The sequence below is a fragment of the Hylaeus volcanicus genome, chromosome 1 (assembly GCF_026283585.1).
Source record: "Hylaeus volcanicus isolate JK05 chromosome 1, UHH_iyHylVolc1.0_haploid, whole genome shotgun sequence".
In the NCBI taxonomy this organism is placed as follows: domain Eukaryota; kingdom Metazoa; phylum Arthropoda; class Insecta; order Hymenoptera; family Colletidae; genus Hylaeus; species Hylaeus volcanicus.
The window spans coordinates 31,192,400-31,208,165 of record NC_071976.1 but is presented as its reverse complement, the minus strand read 5'-3'; the positions used below and the strand labels follow the sequence as shown (position 1 = coordinate 31,208,165).

General features: G+C 36.4%; 7 protein-coding genes across 13 annotated transcripts in view; 4 read left to right on the top strand and 3 right to left on the bottom strand.

The window, feature by feature from the left end:
- The window catches only part of LOC128878619 (kin of IRRE-like protein 2), a 161,551-nt gene extending 160,633 nt beyond the window's left edge, over positions 1 to 918 (bottom strand). Inside the window, exon 1 of the mRNA XM_054126940.1 lies at positions 243 to 918. Within this exon, the coding sequence (XP_053982915.1) occupies positions 243 to 300 (58 nt within the window). The 5' untranslated portion in view covers positions 301 to 918. The remainder of the gene's footprint in view (positions 1 to 242) is intronic.
- A 1,759-nt stretch (positions 919 to 2,677) lies between these two features.
- LOC128878653 (regulator of chromosome condensation) lies at positions 2,678 to 5,135 on the top strand. 2 transcript variants are annotated; one of them, XM_054127027.1, is made up of 6 exons: positions 2,679 to 2,879; positions 2,987 to 3,070; positions 3,396 to 3,769; positions 3,858 to 4,224; positions 4,312 to 4,584; positions 4,659 to 5,135. In XM_054127027.1, coding segments are annotated over exons 1-6 (1,293 nt in total). In that variant the 5' UTR covers positions 2,679 to 2,878; the 3' UTR covers positions 4,853 to 5,135. The 2 variants fall into 2 exon arrangements, with proteins under 2 accessions (XP_053982992.1, XP_053983002.1); XM_054127017.1 differs by having other exon boundaries at positions 2,678 to 3,070.
- Positions 5,136 to 5,301: 166 nt separating this feature from the next.
- Positions 5,302 to 6,371, bottom strand: LOC128878701 (mitochondrial import inner membrane translocase subunit Tim10). Its single transcript, XM_054127134.1, has 2 exons — positions 6,205 to 6,371; positions 5,302 to 5,998 (listed from the first exon to the last, which is right to left on the bottom strand). The coding sequence occupies exon 2, from the start codon at positions 5,821 to 5,823 to the stop codon at positions 5,539 to 5,541; it is 285 nt and encodes a 94-aa protein (XP_053983109.1). The 5' UTR covers positions 5,824 to 5,998; positions 6,205 to 6,371; the 3' UTR covers positions 5,302 to 5,538.
- A 127-nt stretch (positions 6,372 to 6,498) lies between these two features.
- LOC128878665 (p53 and DNA damage-regulated protein 1) lies at positions 6,499 to 8,801 on the top strand. 3 transcript variants are annotated; one of them, XM_054127044.1, is made up of 3 exons: positions 6,499 to 6,729; positions 8,319 to 8,547; positions 8,623 to 8,801. In XM_054127044.1, the coding sequence occupies exons 2-3, from the start codon at positions 8,319 to 8,321 to the stop codon at positions 8,790 to 8,792; spliced, it is 399 nt and encodes a 132-aa protein (XP_053983019.1). In that variant the 5' UTR covers positions 6,499 to 6,729; the 3' UTR covers positions 8,793 to 8,801. The 3 variants fall into 3 exon arrangements, 2 of the variants coding, with proteins under 2 accessions (XP_053983019.1, XP_053983029.1); XM_054127054.1 differs by lacking the exon at positions 6,499 to 6,729 and adding an exon at positions 8,074 to 8,211; XR_008457458.1 differs by lacking the exons at positions 6,499 to 6,729; positions 8,623 to 8,801 and adding an exon at positions 6,736 to 8,211 and having other exon boundaries at positions 8,319 to 8,459.
- Positions 8,802 to 9,168: 367 nt separating this feature from the next.
- Positions 9,169 to 10,962, bottom strand: LOC128878675 (decapping and exoribonuclease protein-like). Of its 3 annotated transcripts, none has more exons than XM_054127066.1 (5): positions 10,831 to 10,962; positions 10,326 to 10,701; positions 9,953 to 10,176; positions 9,470 to 9,855; positions 9,169 to 9,393 (listed from the first exon to the last, which is right to left on the bottom strand). In XM_054127066.1, exons 2-5 carry the CDS (start codon positions 10,622 to 10,624, stop codon positions 9,169 to 9,171), a joined length of 1,134 nt encoding a protein of 377 aa, XP_053983041.1. In that variant the 5' UTR covers positions 10,625 to 10,701; positions 10,831 to 10,962. The 3 variants fall into 3 exon arrangements, with proteins under 3 accessions (XP_053983041.1, XP_053983059.1, XP_053983051.1); XM_054127084.1 differs by having other exon boundaries at positions 10,326 to 10,590; positions 10,831 to 10,953; XM_054127076.1 differs by lacking the exon at positions 10,831 to 10,962 and having other exon boundaries at positions 10,326 to 10,817.
- On the top strand, positions 10,938 to 13,373 carry LOC128878645 (protein misato). The gene is made up of 6 exons (XM_054127007.1): positions 10,938 to 11,066; positions 11,144 to 11,363; positions 11,435 to 11,515; positions 11,607 to 12,047; positions 12,138 to 12,939; positions 13,030 to 13,373. The coding sequence occupies exons 2-6, from the start codon at positions 11,286 to 11,288 to the stop codon at positions 13,233 to 13,235; spliced, it is 1,608 nt and encodes a 535-aa protein (XP_053982982.1). The 5' UTR covers positions 10,938 to 11,066; positions 11,144 to 11,285; the 3' UTR covers positions 13,236 to 13,373.
- Positions 13,374 to 13,573: 200 nt separating this feature from the next.
- Positions 13,574 to 14,698, top strand: LOC128878684 (calcium and integrin-binding family member 3). 2 transcript variants are annotated; one of them, XM_054127097.1, is made up of 4 exons: positions 13,574 to 13,707; positions 13,768 to 13,888; positions 13,962 to 14,136; positions 14,421 to 14,698. In XM_054127097.1, the coding sequence occupies exons 1-4, from the start codon at positions 13,622 to 13,624 to the stop codon at positions 14,636 to 14,638; spliced, it is 600 nt and encodes a 199-aa protein (XP_053983072.1). In that variant the 5' UTR covers positions 13,574 to 13,621; the 3' UTR covers positions 14,639 to 14,698. The 2 variants fall into 2 exon arrangements, with proteins under 2 accessions (XP_053983072.1, XP_053983082.1); XM_054127107.1 differs by having other exon boundaries at positions 13,962 to 14,231; positions 14,421 to 14,534.
- The last annotated feature ends 1,068 nt before the right edge of the window (positions 14,699 to 15,766 follow it).

Genomic DNA, 15,766 nt, shown 5'->3' with positions numbered 1-15,766 from the left:
GACTCAACAAGTCTTGCTCGACGATCGATGCGAAGAGGATTTAACTCTTGGGGGTTAGATGGGTTAGAAACTGCTCCACCTTTTGCTTAGCTCTGATATTTTATTTCGAGTTTCTCGAGATACGAACCAACGCTGAATGTTGAATACGCGAACAGAGAAAGTGAAAATCTCTTTCTCCGGTACGAAACTTTCCCGCGCAAAAGTTTTGTTCCGCTCGTTGAAAGTAATTTTGTGAAACTTACCGCCAATCAGGATGTGCACGAGGAGCGGAAGGAATCGGCATCGGCGCGCTCTCGTCATGATTCCTGGGTTCTACATGAACCGCTGTTCCCACCGTGGATGTCTTCGGCCGTCCAGTCCTCCGCGATTTTCCGCTGTCCTTTCGTCGATGCTGGTTGCAAAAAAAGAAAAAAAAACACAAACACGCGTGAGTATCGAAAGAGGGTCCCTTCTCCAACGAACCAACGTTTATTCCGCGTGTTCGGTTCGCGTCTAGATTGAAAACCGAACGGGGCAGCGCGATAGATCGGCGCGTATCGGAAACGTTCGGCGGACAGAAACGAGGAGAAGTTGCGCGGACGAAGTCTCGGCTTCGACTAGCGCGCGCCGAGCTATCTGACTCTCTGATAACCGGCCAGCCCTCTCTGGTCCAACCCCCTCCCCTCCCGCAGACTCTCACCCGTGCATATCGTCATCCAGAAGGCACCAACCCCGACAGGATCCCCTGTACCACCTCCTCCCGCGCACTAATTTGCGATTTAGCGTAGATCGCGGCCACGCGCCGCTTCGTCGAAAGGCCAATGAATTTATCGCTACGAATAACTCGCGACGCCGTGGAAAAGCACGTGTCTTCGACAACGCGACCACGGAGGCGGAGGGGTGCGAACTCGGTGACGGTGGAAGTGGTTGCATCTTCGAAACTAACGCTCGGGACGATTCGTCGATTGATACGGTACTTCGGAACGAGTACAGAGGATAAGAGCTCTTTCACACGACGATACGCGTATCGCATTACGCGTATGCGATACGCATCTGCTAGCAAGATACTTATGCGATACTGTATCCAACTAATTTCGTAGCTCGGTGTTGATCATTTGTTTTTCAGTTAAACGTATCCTCTCGTTTGAGAAACACGCGTTCTTAGTTAGTGAAAACTTTTCTGAAATAATGAATGAGATCGAAGCTTTATCCATTTGGTTTCTACGTAAAAAAGCTACTAAAAGGAGAAAAAGTTCAGAGAAAATATAAGAGAAGAGAAGGGAGCTTTTCATATTTTCTTCGAAGAACTTTGTAACGATTCATGTAAATTCTTCGATTATTATCGGATGTCTAAAAATTTTTTTTGAGGAAGGTGAACGAATTCGACGATACCGCGCAGCGTCGTGTGAATGCTCGCATCTATTTCAATGAAAATCGGTATCGCGATACTGTATCTCGCGAGAATCGCCGTCTGAACGCTTCCATAACATTATGTGTACCATCGGTATCCTGCATACGCGTATCGTCGTGTGAAAGAGCTCTGAGATTAAGGTTATATTTTTGAATTTTCATTTGTAGAGTATCGAATGGTCGGACGAAAGTGTATTGTATCTACGTTTTCCAGTATCAAGTTGCGCACGCTTTATTGAAGTAAACAAACAATTTTCTTTCTTTTTTTTTTAAATCCACGACAATAGTTTAACATACGAAATAAAATTTCTCTGAGAAATATGGAAATTGCTAGCCTTCGGTATCGAACCACGCGCGATAAATAATTTACTCGTGGAAACACGCGGATATTAAACCGCAACGTCTGAAGTTCCTTAGCTAAAACTCATCGTTCGAGGGTTCTCCCTTATTTATGTATTATCGCACACCGAGCTACACTGCGATCGCTTGAGCGTTATTAAAATCTATCAAACTAACGCGAACTTGGATTCGGTATAGCTCGAAAGATGAAATCTCTTCGGCGATCAAAGATAGAGTAAACTCTCTTATTAACTGGTCGATCATGTAAAACGTTTATTCGTCGATTATTTTGAGATTGAATATTTCTAATGATGCGTTATATTGTCTCGTCATCGAAGTAGATTGTTTCGCGGTCTTCTGTAACGGATACTATAAAAATAATCGATTCGCACGAACGTCGACCGAAAGTTCAATGCCGTACCGTAAGAAACCGGATTGAAACGTGCCACTGAAAGCATAAGAGCGTTAACATTCAAATTCTCTTTATGAAATATTGTTATGGTTAGAATAGAACACAAAAATTATATTGTCTAGAACTCGATGTGTTCCCTGTATCGAATTGAATAAAAAATGTGTCGGATCAAAGTAGAGTCAAGTTCAAGTAATTAAAGTTACTTGATTTGAAGTCAATTTGGTTTAATTCCTACTTCGACTTGACTAACATGTATCGGTGTTGGGCACGCCGAATAAAATCACATAGTCGTGTAACGATAGAAGCGAATATTCGAAACTATTCCACGCATAACCAAAGTTTCTTCAAACTGTGTCGGTACAATCCTAATGTATTAACTGTAGCTTGAACTTTAACGGTCGTAATATTTCGTAAACTTCTGTTTACTTTGTGAATATCATTCGTTGAATTCAACGGTTGTCTGTATTTGAAAATATGCTGGTGCCACGGAACGAGAAGGGATGGAATTTCCGTTACGAGGATCACGTTTTGTAAGTCGGAAGCGCGGGTCTACAGTTGAAAACAAGCTGAAGATATAAACGTGACGAAAGTTTTCCGTGTAAATCGGACGTTAGCGCCTCTAGCGAGTTGCGCAACAGTCGCTAGACCTTAACAGCGTTGCAACTTTTTGGCGCCAACTGACATTCTGACTGCAAGGCGCTGTATACTCCAATTCTGTGAAAATTACGTAGAAAAATCAGTACGTACGCGAACGACGATATCAGAAACAATTGATCGTTCGTACGTTGCAGTCATAAAAACGGTTTTACACGGGCATTTCTAAACATAACCTCGGTATGGTTTCAGTGCCGCCAAGGAAAGCAACAAAACGGTCTGCTGTAGTTTCATCGAAAGGTCCACGGGAACCGAAGCAAATTAAGAAAAAACAAAGTGAGTATTTGTTTCGTTAACGTTAAACATTTTCTGCGTTTAATTTCATAATACATTTTGACGCTTAAACAATGGGAAATAATTTAGACGAGTTTTATTGAAAGACCACGATGCACATGGATGCGTTTCGACTCTACGATCGATTCGTTTATTATTTCCCGTTGATTAATAATTGAAAGCATGTTCTCTGTATATTTTAGTTTAATTCCACGAAATCGTAAACGTATATTTTAGTTTAATTCCACGAAATCGTAAACGTAATGTCTGTCATCTTTTCGTGAACGCAGATAAACGTTTTCATGCAATTTTTCCGTTTAATGTTTAGTTACGACACCTGACTTGCGACAGTCTGCAACTGGCGGCGTATTGTTGGTATTTGGACAAGGCGATGTGGGACAACTTGGTTTGGGAGAGGAGATTGTTGAGAAAACGCGTCCAGCAACAATTTCTGGATATCAAGATATCATAGCCATAGCAGCTGGTGGCATGCATAATGTATGCTTGAGGAAAACAGGAGAAATATTAACATTTGGATGTAATGATGAAGGAGCATTGGGACGAGATACATCTGTGGAGGGTTCTGAAACTAAACCAGGTCCTGTCGATCTGCCAGCCAAAGTCGTTCAGGTGACGGCTGGAGACTCCCATAGCGCTGCCCTCTTAGAAGATGGGAGAGTTTTTGCATGGGGTTCTTTCAGGGTATACTTTTACTGCTTTAAAAATTTACCCATTAAGTACTTTTAGAACTAAGAAAGAAAATAATGTCAGAGTTAAATATGTTTTCAAGGATTCCCATGGTACTATGGGTTTAACAATGAAAGGAAACGAACGATTCCCAATAGAAATGCTACCTAACATTAAAGTAATCAAAATAGCATCTGGTGCTGACCATTTAGTATTACTTAACGAAAATGGACACGTGTATACATGTGGTTGCGCGGAACAAGGTCAATTAGGACGAATAGCTCCGAGAGCAGCTAATAGAAATACCCGTCGCGGCATGGGTCCGATGTTATCCCCAGATTTAGTTCAATTTAAAATTACGCAAAAATTAGGATTCGATGATATCTGGGCTGGAACATACTGTACATTTGCTAAAGAAAACCACACTGGAAATATATATGTATTTGGTTTAAATAATTATTATCAAATTGGTAAGTACACGGAAATATTCATAAAATACTAAGCACGGTATAAACGATCAAACGGATAAGTACGGATTAAACGACATAAAATTTTAGGCTTAGAAGATCCAGTGACTCAGTTCTATCCTCAAATATCAAAAAGCTTTAGTGGAAAAATTTGGAGACATATCGGTAGTGGACAACATCATACTATAGCCCTGGATGATTCTGGCAAGGTATTCGTTTTAGGTCGTAAAGAATACGGTCGCCTCGGACTTGGACCTAATTGCGTAGATGCAAAGCAATTAACAGCAGTTCCTGCTTTAAGTTCCTTTAAATGTGTTGACGTTGCGGCGGGAAGCGCTCAATCCTTCGCGGTTACCGATTCGGGTAATTTTCTACTACTATTCTATAATTTATACTTTATCTCGTAATAAATTAAATAAATGCTTTGAATTACACAGGAGATTTATATTCGTGGGGTATGGGAACGAGTGCACAACTAGGTACAGGAGAAGAAGAAGACGTCGAAGAACCTGTACTAGTCAAAGGAAAACAACTGGAAGGCAAAACAATAGTACGGGTGTCGGGTGGAGGTCAACATACGATAGCACTAGCAATAACTCGTGCAGGAAAAGACGAAACTGCTGACAAATAAAATACTTCACTAAACTTAAAAAAAATCTCTATGTGATAGGAATTTGGACAACGAAAAAAAGAAAATTTGCAAAAAAACTCGACTTAAAGGAGAAAGTGTAATTAAAGATATTTTTCATGTTATACTGTAATTTTGACATTCATACAAGATACTTCAATCTGTACATAATTTCTTGTGCTACAGAAATTAAATCATTGTGCTTGTAATGATTAATATATAAATAAACATTTTTCTACATGTGAATTATATTTTGTTTAAAAATATATTGGTTTGTTTGTTTATACTTGTTTGCGTTCATTATTTTGTTTTACCACTAGCTGAGAAGCCGCGATTTTAGAGATGGGTTTGTACGCTATGTGAACAAATTAATAACTCGATTAATTCTTTCACGTAAGCAGCCAGAGAAAAAAGTATACGTTAAATTATCGCTATCTTAAACTTATCAATAATAATGCTTAAAAAAACATTTTATTTATAACTATACAGCTAAATACAGAATAATTTTATTACAATTTATTCTAATTCATATAAACTACAGAAATAATTTATGACTAAGATAATAACATTTATAATGGCATCAAATTGCTAATAATTTCTTTCGTGATTATAAATTGCCTGAAGAAAAAAAACTATTAAATGCACAAGGATGAAATTTATATTAACTTTTTTCTTAACAAAATGATACTTCATTTTTGTTGTTCTGCAACTTTGGCTTTTAAAAAGCTATCTTCTTGCATAGAAATTTGGGTGAGCTTCTTCCCAATACGCTCATGGACACTCAGATATTTTGCGATACAACGATCAAGGCATATTGATTCCCCCTTAGTTAATTCTGCTTCGATGTACTTTGGTGGAATACATTTTCTATGACATGCAGATGTCATACGATTATACATATCAGACATCATTTCTATTTCTAGATTCTCTACTAATTTTATTTGATCTTCACCAAGTTGAGGTACCCCAGCCATGTTTTAGTCTAATTGCTTATTATTTTAGAATATTAAAGTCTTCAGACAGATATTTTATTCCACAATAGTAGCATCACGAATACGTTGTCTCGTCTTCATATTTTCATATCTTTTTGCATCAATATTTCTCTTGGAAAGTACAAAACAATATATTCCTGCAGCAGCAGTTACAGTCCTGCAAAAACAATCGTTGTATAAGAACTAATAGTTGTATCACGTTTAAAGTAGGTAAAAACGTAACAAAACGATAAACAAATAAAGAAACGAAGACCTTATTTACTTTCATACAAAAATTACTCGCATAGATATTCCTATATAAAAAGTTAACCGCAAAGAAATGATACAAAAACTAGTAATCGTAAATGGTTTAACTCTACATACCTACCATCCTATTCCTATCTTTGCTACAGTTGGCAAATTCATTGTTTTTTAAATCAAATTACAAGAGATTTCTATATTACGAACGAAAAACATTTGTATACCTGCACATTCAACGTATAACGATGCGACCATGTGACCTTAGGAGTTTGTAACCTCTTTCAGTTAGCTCCAGTTAGCTCATTGGATAGATCGGACATGAATGAACGATGCTGAAGGTAGGGAAGTGAAGTGTGTTTAAAGTAGCAGTAACTTGATAAAAATTAAAGCTGAACAACTAAAGTAAAAGTTTTCTAATTTTAATATGCATTTGTAGAATTTTAAAGCAATGTATTACGATTATTTAATATATAAGGAAACCTTCATTCATTTATTTCATTTTAAAAAAACCTAACGAATTTTGGATTTTATAGGTTTACAACCAGTGAAACTGGCAATGAGTCGAACACTTCACATGATACGTATTTTAATCGTAACGTCTGCGTAACACGAGTGATGTCGAGACGATAAAACTGCATTGCTACAAAGGTAATTGTTACATTGCATTAAAAATCAGTAGCCTTTCGTGAAATGTGGCTTCCTCGTTTCGTTTCTTAACATTAATGATATATTAGTGTTTAAAAATCTGTCATGCTGAAAGGAAAATATACAAAAATCTTAAAACAAATGATTCTTCTAATTAGATGACAGTCTGTTTAATATGCATTACGGAAATATAATTTCACATAAATCACTGAAAATTTGTATGTAAAGTAAAAGTAGAAACATGTTTAAACAAAGCAATTTTTTCACCTATAATAACGACATGATGTGGAAAACGTTCGTTCGAGAATCTTCCGACGTTCCGAACACATCATCGGAAATAAAAGAACATCGATTAGGATTTCAAGGCAATGAAGCCAAAGAGGCTTACGAAGAGGTTGTAAGTCAAGAGAGTAACGTGAATTTGCAACTTGAGAAACATAAGTATTGCAAACCTAGGACACTTGTTACTCGAAACAATGTAACGTCGAGATCGATCTTTTCGAATGAGAAAGTAAAAAAGAATCAAATCTCCGAGGAACAGGTGACGATTAATTCCATATTAAAAGCAGTGGAACAAAAGGATTTAAAATTTTTACTGAAACACGCAACACAAGAAAATGTTAATTTAACAGATGACTTTGGTTGGACTCCTTTAATGTCGGCTGCTTATTGTGGCCACTTAGATATTATCAAATTTCTATTGAATCTTGGAGCCAACAAAAAAGCTAGAGAAAAATCTGGTCTTACTGCTGCACAACTGGCTTTAAAAAAAAATTATTTAAACATAGTTGCTTTACTCAAAAAGAAAACAGAATCTAAAATTAATAAAATTTCAGCAGAAATAAATGTTGATAAGTCAGGAATGAATAATGATGGTGTGTTGCAGACAAGATCAGAACTAATAGAACCTTTGACAAATCACATTGGAATCATACATAAAAATAATAATAGTGCAAGAGAACAGTTGGAAGAAGGTACAGGTTTTTACTGTGAGATTTGCAAAGTTTATTTTTATGAAACATCTTGGAAGAAACATGAGACATCTACCCTTCATATTTTCAATACAAAACCAAAACTATCAAACGCTATGTATGGAATATCAAAACAAAATAAAGGTTATCAAATGCTTTTAAGTACTGGATGGGATGAAGAATGTGGTCTTGGTCCTTCAGGGAAAGGAATGAAATACCCTATAAAAACATGTCTAAAAATTGATAGAAAAGGAATAGGTCAGCCAAGTGGAAATGGATACAGAGTAACTCACTTCAAACCTGGAGATACTACAGCAGTTAGTAATCTTACGATACCCAAGCAAAAATACCTTAAAAAGAAAGACAGAGAAAAATTGTTGAATAGAGAAGTTACAAAAGAAAGATCATTACGCATTGCTTTATCTTAAAGTTCAGCATTTTTGTAAGCTAATATTTAAGTTTCTTGTTGAAACTTAATGAAATAATTTTTACATTCAGTACTTATTTTAAATGTGTAAGTCATGTGTTCATTTTCATATTTTACATACTTTACTACAATTATGTAAAAATTATTTTTCAATGAAGCAATATTCATAGTGTCAATTACATTTTTTGTTATAGATGAAGGATGATCAACAGATGTTATTAAAACATTTGCAACAGGTAGAAGAAAAAGCAGGGGAGATACTGACAGATCGCCAGGAAATAGTTGCCTTAGACAAGAGAAGAAACAATGATAGAGTTGGAATGAGGGCACTACAGAAAGAAAAATGCAAGAAAACTTGGGTAACTGTTGGACCATTGTTGCTTAAAATGCCATCCAAAACTGCAGAAGAATTACTTGTAAAAGGTTGTTTGCTTCTTCCATGGATAATTTGTTTTTAAATGCGTTATATTTAACTTAAAATTTGTTACTGCATTTCAGATCAAAGAGAATGTGATATTGAAATCAATAAGTTGAGGAGTAATTTAAAAATTAAAGTGAATGAACTACGAGATTTGGAATTTAATCCACCTGTTCCAGGTTTAATGTTACAAGCCATGTCATATAAAGAAATGTCTGCAATAAACCAAGTATTAGGTCAAAGCTCTTAAATATATATAATAATATAATATGTAATATATTTGTATTTTACACAAATATATATATTTATGAGTATGTATAATATAATTATATTAAATATATATATAATGCCTTTGTAATATAATGAAATTCATTTTCAAGTAGATATCAGGCTTACATCAGATAATATAAATGATAAAACATTGTATTATTATTATCGAATTAGTTTTATAAAAATGTATACATTAAAATTATTCATACATTTACAATGTTTTGTTTACAGTTACATTAAATATTGGAAGGGATAAAGGAGGTTACTGAATCCGACATTTTTTTTTTTTTTTTTTTTTTTTTTTTTTTATTAAGTTAAACGATAACGTAATTAAAATAAAATAATGTAAAGGTACCTTAACGGTTTTCAAAATGTCGCTTCGCTTTATCGATATACCACGAATGTAGAAAAGTGTATTCAAAGTTAGGATCAGGTTTTATCTTGTGAACTGTAATGCTGTCAATTCTTGGTTCATATGTAAATTTATAGAGACATTTCTCGTAGTCCTCGGTAACGATCGTTTTTACTTTCTGTAGAAACTGATCACAAAAATTTCTGCATATTTCATGGCTCCATGAACCCTGTATGAAAAGAAATGAAGATAACTTCTGAAATCTGTACTTAGATTGTATAAATTGTACTTCAAATACAAATTACTCTTGAATCAGATGCTAATTGCCTGAGGTTATATTCCTTTATCTTGGTAACAATACCATCATCATTTCTATGACCACATGTAATCCTTTTTATATCTACTAAGTAGCACTGACACCACCATTGTAGAGTTCTAGGTGCTCTGTAGCCTCCTTTGACAGGAAGCATATCACCCTTGCTGTTAAAAGCTCTATGAGTCACAGTTTTTAATTCTATTAATTCAACATCTTTTCCTATTAATATATCTTCTATTTGTTGTTGGAAACAAATACCATCAATTTCAGCCCCATAAAGTAAAACTGTTTCCCTAAGCTTGGACTTGAATACACAACAAAATTCTTCATTTTGATTTAAAGGGACAGATAAATCTGGATTTGTAGAAGGTTTACCTAATGAAAGGAACAAATTTAAATCATTTTTTAGTTTGATAAAAATAAAAAACATTTATTAATTGTATCTTATAATAATTTTGTTATAATTTATAACCTGATAACAAATACTGTTCAAATTTGTATCCCCATGAAGACCATTGTTTTATATGAGCAGGTTCATTCAAAATTCTCTGTTTTTTTTTATCAGTATCAAAGGCGCATAAATATATTGTCCCCTTAAATTTTGAAGCGCATATAATCCACCCATCTTCTTTATGGTATGGTGTAATCATCAGAATTTTTAACAAACCGCGAAAGCAAACAATTTCGGGTTCTAACCTAGTACATAAAACGTATCGCAAAGGTTAAAAATATTGTACAGAAATTTATCAACGGTTGTTCTATATAAATTTAGATTATTTTTTTTAGTGACTTAAAATTTCGATTAAATTGTTTAATGGTAATCTCTAAAGATGTTTATAACTAACCAGCGATCATTTTCATTGTTGGAATCTTGTCTTTTAAGTTGATCGAAATTTTCTGACATCCATCGTAATAAATTATCTAACTTAGAATAATCGTTTTCTGGTTTGTATATCGTATTATGATTATCGTCAAGATCAAAATAGACATTATCAGGATCCAACGGTTTTATGTAATACTTCAATTGTGATAAATCATTACAATATTCTCTTACACCGTTGATACTATAATGACCAACGATCTGTGGTTTGGCAAAGTGTTTAGCTGGTCCTGTTAAATCGTTTATTTTAAATTTTGTATACATTATAAAGGGCTTTTGTTTTTTGTATAATTATACTTGATTATACTGTAGGTTTTAGTGTTATCTATTACTGCTTATCACTGCAAAAAGCAATTGCTATAATTATATTATCCTTCATGTCGGATTGTGACACATTATATGTGTTATTTTTAATATAATATCTGAAAGAAACAGATAACTAAATAATTGTACCATGAATTGAAAAATACCTTGTTCCAATTGAATCCTGCACAATGTTCACGGATATGCATACTAGGTGCAATGCTACACTTTGTGCATTTCTGTGTACATATGTGTCGAATCCATAGGAAAGTCCTGGGAAGTCCCTTTGATTCACTTCGTCTTCAACGCCATCTAGGGTTAACAAAATCCACGGTATTGTGTCAGCAGTGGATAAAATACGTTCAAAACATTTGTAACATAAACATTAGTCAAGTACTATCAGGTTACTGTTCTTTATTACCAATTTTTGTATTATTTGAAATTTTCAATTTTTATAATATACGCATTGTACTATTTTAGAAGTTGGTTCGAATCTACCATAAAAGTGATGATTACACAGGACAAAACAAATAAATGTGTCTAATACACATGTAGGTTACAGTTTAAATTTGTACTAACAGTAGTCATTTTACGGAAGTTTATAATTCACCATTAAAAAAGGATGACATCGCGAGAAATATTAACTATTCAATTTGGTCATTACTCCAATTTTATTGGTACTCATTGGTGGAATCTGCAGGTATTTAATAATAACTTATAAAAAATTATTGAAACATATTATGGTAATTTATTCCTTTCTTCCACTTTCAGGAATCTAATTTTTCATACGATCCCCATAACCCATCTGAAATAAATCATGATGTTTTGTACAGAGAAGGAGAGAATTTGAAGGTACGTATAAGTATAGAGATAATATAAATTTTAGATAATGGAATGACATTTGTGATTTTCTGTTATCCACAGTTAAATTTTGGTTTTACAGAAACAAGTTACTTATACACCCAGATTGTTAATTGTAGATTTAAAAGGAGTGCTTGGATATTTGAAAGAAGAAGGTACTTTGTATGAAAGTTCAAAACACAATGAAACACAACCCCTATGGGATGATAATAAAGTGGAAGTTACAAATGAAGAGACAGTTGTTCCAACGCCGTTCATTAAAAGTTTGGATGATCCCTCTGAAACTTCAGAAACAACTTTCAATTTAGAAGATAAGGTTAACTCATGGGTAGATTATCTATTGCCCAGATTTCATCCCAGAACGTTAAATGTAATTAAACAGTATACACACGAGAGCACAACAAGTCCATTCGATGTTTTCACTTACGGGAAATGTCTGTGGAATACCGAACAATTTTCAGAAGATTTTTCAGAAAGAATAAGAACTTATGTAGAGGAGTGCGATCAGATGCAAGGTTTCCAGGTGTGCATTTGATTACTTTACTTTACTATTTTGATTTATATAAATTGTCTATATATTATTTCCTAATAATTATAATACATCAAAATGTAGGTAATACTAGATTCTGTGGATGGTTTTGCTGGACTTGGAGCATCGTGTATACAACATTTAAAAGACGAGTATGGAAAAAGTATACTGTCGTTTCCATGTATGGACAGTAAGAAGACTGAACCTTCCACATCCGATCAGATTAAAGTTCTTAACACAGCTCTGTGTTGGCAACACATAGGAGAGTATTCTTCGTTGTTCAGTCCACTCTGTTGTAAACAAACAGTCTTGCCTACAGGGGATTTACGAATATTCGATCATTTAACATACAATTCCGAATTAAATTATCACAGTAGCGCGCTTCTAGCAACTGCTTTGGATACATTAACCATGAGATATAGACGTAAAGAGTATCCAAACGTTGTGTTATCCGATTTGTGCGCGGATTTAAATACATTGGGCCGAAAAGCAGTGGCAACGAGTTTATCTTTGCCATTCCCAATGGCGGCAAAAATGGATTTGATCGATGTATTGGACGAGTTTACGGGAACATTATGGACAAGCTTAACCCCAAGTTGTGATATAACAATGGATAGAAATATGCAAAGCATAGGATTACGAGGAGTTCCCGAAGATAGATTAAAACGACCGTTATCTCAGGCAACGAAACAGATTTCAAAGGCTGCGTACAGATGTTCCACCGTGCACGAAATGATGATGCTTTATTTCAGCTGCAATTGTCACGCATCGCCAACCTATTTATCTACAATTTCGTCGGCATTGAAGATAAAAGAACCATATCCAAACATTTTCAATAACAACATTACCGAGAATGGAGACATTATTGGCTGGCCTGTAGGAACAGGTGCATCATTGAAATACATTTCTATCAATTGTATACTCTCCGAAAAATACCATTTCCTCGATATTTCTTTTTATTAATTTTCATTTTCAGACGTCAAATCTGTTCCTGTTATGGCTGGTTTACACAATGGACGCAGCCTTTCGACGATGTACGAATCTTTGCACAACCAAGTGAGCAGGATAAGAAGTATAAACAAATTCCACGCGTTTACCAACTCTGGTTTGGAAGACGACGAGTTTAAAGAATGTCTGAACCACCTGCTCGATTGCAAAGAGAATTATGAAGACTACTCTTAACTGTTCCTAAACGATGTTAAGTTAATTACTCGAAAGATTACCGCTTACTGTAATACATTCATTTTTATTAATACAACAAATTGTTTCGATTCCTTTTTGCTTCCTACTTTACTTGTAAGCAGGAAGAGCGAGCAAGAACGAATTCGAATTTTCTCGTAAATTCCTAACTGGAGCGTTTCTGAAGGCGGGAGCGGCCGCGACACACCCTTTTATTATTAGATTTCGCGTTGGACATCGGGGGTGCGAAAACTCAGTTGTAAGGTTCAACTCGTAAACGAAACACCTGTCCAAATACAATTCGATGCCTGTGCGTGGACGACGATTGTCGGTTGCTCGTTATCGAATTGGAGTATCGGAATTATCGGAGTATTCGTTATCGAATTGAAATGGGAAACAAGGTGGCCACGTTTACCGAAGAACAATTGGAGGATTATCAGGATTGCACCTTTTTCACGCGCAAAGAGATCTTAAGGTATTTACACGTAATCGTAGATGGTTTCGTTTTGTAGCGTGTACGTCGATATTTTTACAGAATATTTAAACGTTTCCGTGAAATGGGAGACCCTGGGGTGGTTCCACGGTCCATGACACCTCAGCAAGCATCGACGATTCGTATACCCCTATCATGTTTGACTCGTATACCAGAATTGAAGGTTCTTGGGTTAATATTGTCGCGTAAGGTTCACGACGCGAACGCTTCCTCGACATTGAATCGCGATGTTTCAGGAAAATCCCTTCAGGCAACGCATGTCGGAGGTGTTCGCGAAACGTCGGAATACAGGACAGTCGTCGACGACGGACGTTGAAGGGATCTGCTTCGAGGAGTTCCTTGAGATGATGTCGGTTTTTTCGGAGCAGGCTCCGCGGGACCTGAAGGTCTTTTACGCCTTTAAGATTTACGGTACGGACCACCACGTGAACCAGACAGGCGGACGGATCGTGAGAGAGCTTCGAGGTCGACCTCGTTCTACCTATAGCCGTTCTACGGGACGAGAAGTACATACGGCGTCCAGACACGGCATTCGCGTTGCACGAGAACTATTTACCGCGGAACGATTATTGATTTTCTCACAACGCGACGGATTATTACTTTTTTTTTTTTACGCTACACACAAATCGACCATAGCGTTCTCTTCTCCGTGTCGTCGGTTTCGACGCTAACCTTCTCTATTTTTCTGCGAATAGACTTCGACGAGGATGGAGTATTAGGGTTGAGCGATTTGGAACACACCTGTCGCCAGCTGGTTCAAGATGGTTTGAACGCCGACGAGGTGGCCACCGTGTGTCGTAAAGTCCTAGAGGAAAGCGACATCGACGGCGACGGCGTCCTATCGTACCTGGAGTTCGAACACGTCATCACGAGAGCCTCGGATTTCATGGCTACTTTTCACATACGGATCTAATCCTCTGATCTAATAAAAATCAACTGGCAGTCGATGTAAAAAATAAGTCTACCTATTTTCATTGCTCGTGTTTACCTTACTCTTAGACTGAACGATGCTTTATAGTTTTAAGAGTGTAATGCAATTATTAACCGAAAGTTGGCGTCGAAGAGCATTTCCGGACTACGCGTGAAAGGTAACAGAGGCGTCCGACCTTACAACAGCTTCTTGACCTACGAATTCGAAAGCGGTCGCTCGCATAGCTAGACAACTCGCCGTTCGGAAAGAATAGTTCGTACATCGTTGATTCCTCACGGTACAAGTACCGCCAACAACAAGTTTCGCAAACTCACGACGGATAATTATTAGCTACGCGAATCTGTACGCGCTTAGTGAAGCGCTACCATATAGTTTCCAACGAGTCGCAGATATACACTTTCTTGCACGGCCCCATAAGTTGCCCCTGTTGAGCAATAACGAGCAATGCCGGCTAAATAACCAGGCCATTCGTTTTCGCTCCGGGACAAGAATCTCCCGCGACCCGAAATAATCTCCAAGAAGATTTCGTGACTTTTGCCAACGCGCATAAATCAATTTCACGCGCGATAGAAAATCGACGAAAACGAGAGATTCTCTAAGGTTGAGCAGCGTTGCTGTAAACGAAGCAGAGAAGTATTAGGTTGTCCAGAAAGTTCGTGCCAATTTTTAAGAAAACTTCAAAGGCACATTTCAACTGTAATATACATTTATTAATATGTATATTTATTGAATTACATAGATACTATTTTGCTCCACAACCTTTCCACCTTTTAAGGGATGTTATTTGTTTTCAGCCATTTCGACATATTCAGACCTGCACCACCTATCAAAAATCGGCATGGACATTCCGGACAACCCAATACTTCAGCTTCGCACTGTTCCGCATCGAATCGAGTGAAAAACTAAGGTGCGGGAGATTTTCCAGGCCATCTAACCCTAAAGAATTAATCGAGTAAGGACACGTAGCGTCCTTTCCAAACTCAAAAAAAATGGAACGGTCGGAGCCGAAAGAAGGTTCGTCCATTTGAAAAAAGAAGAATGGTTAGCAACCCCAGTTTGGGGTGAATTGGAATGAGGAGCGGGTGGTGGTCGACGGGATTCGCGGGTATC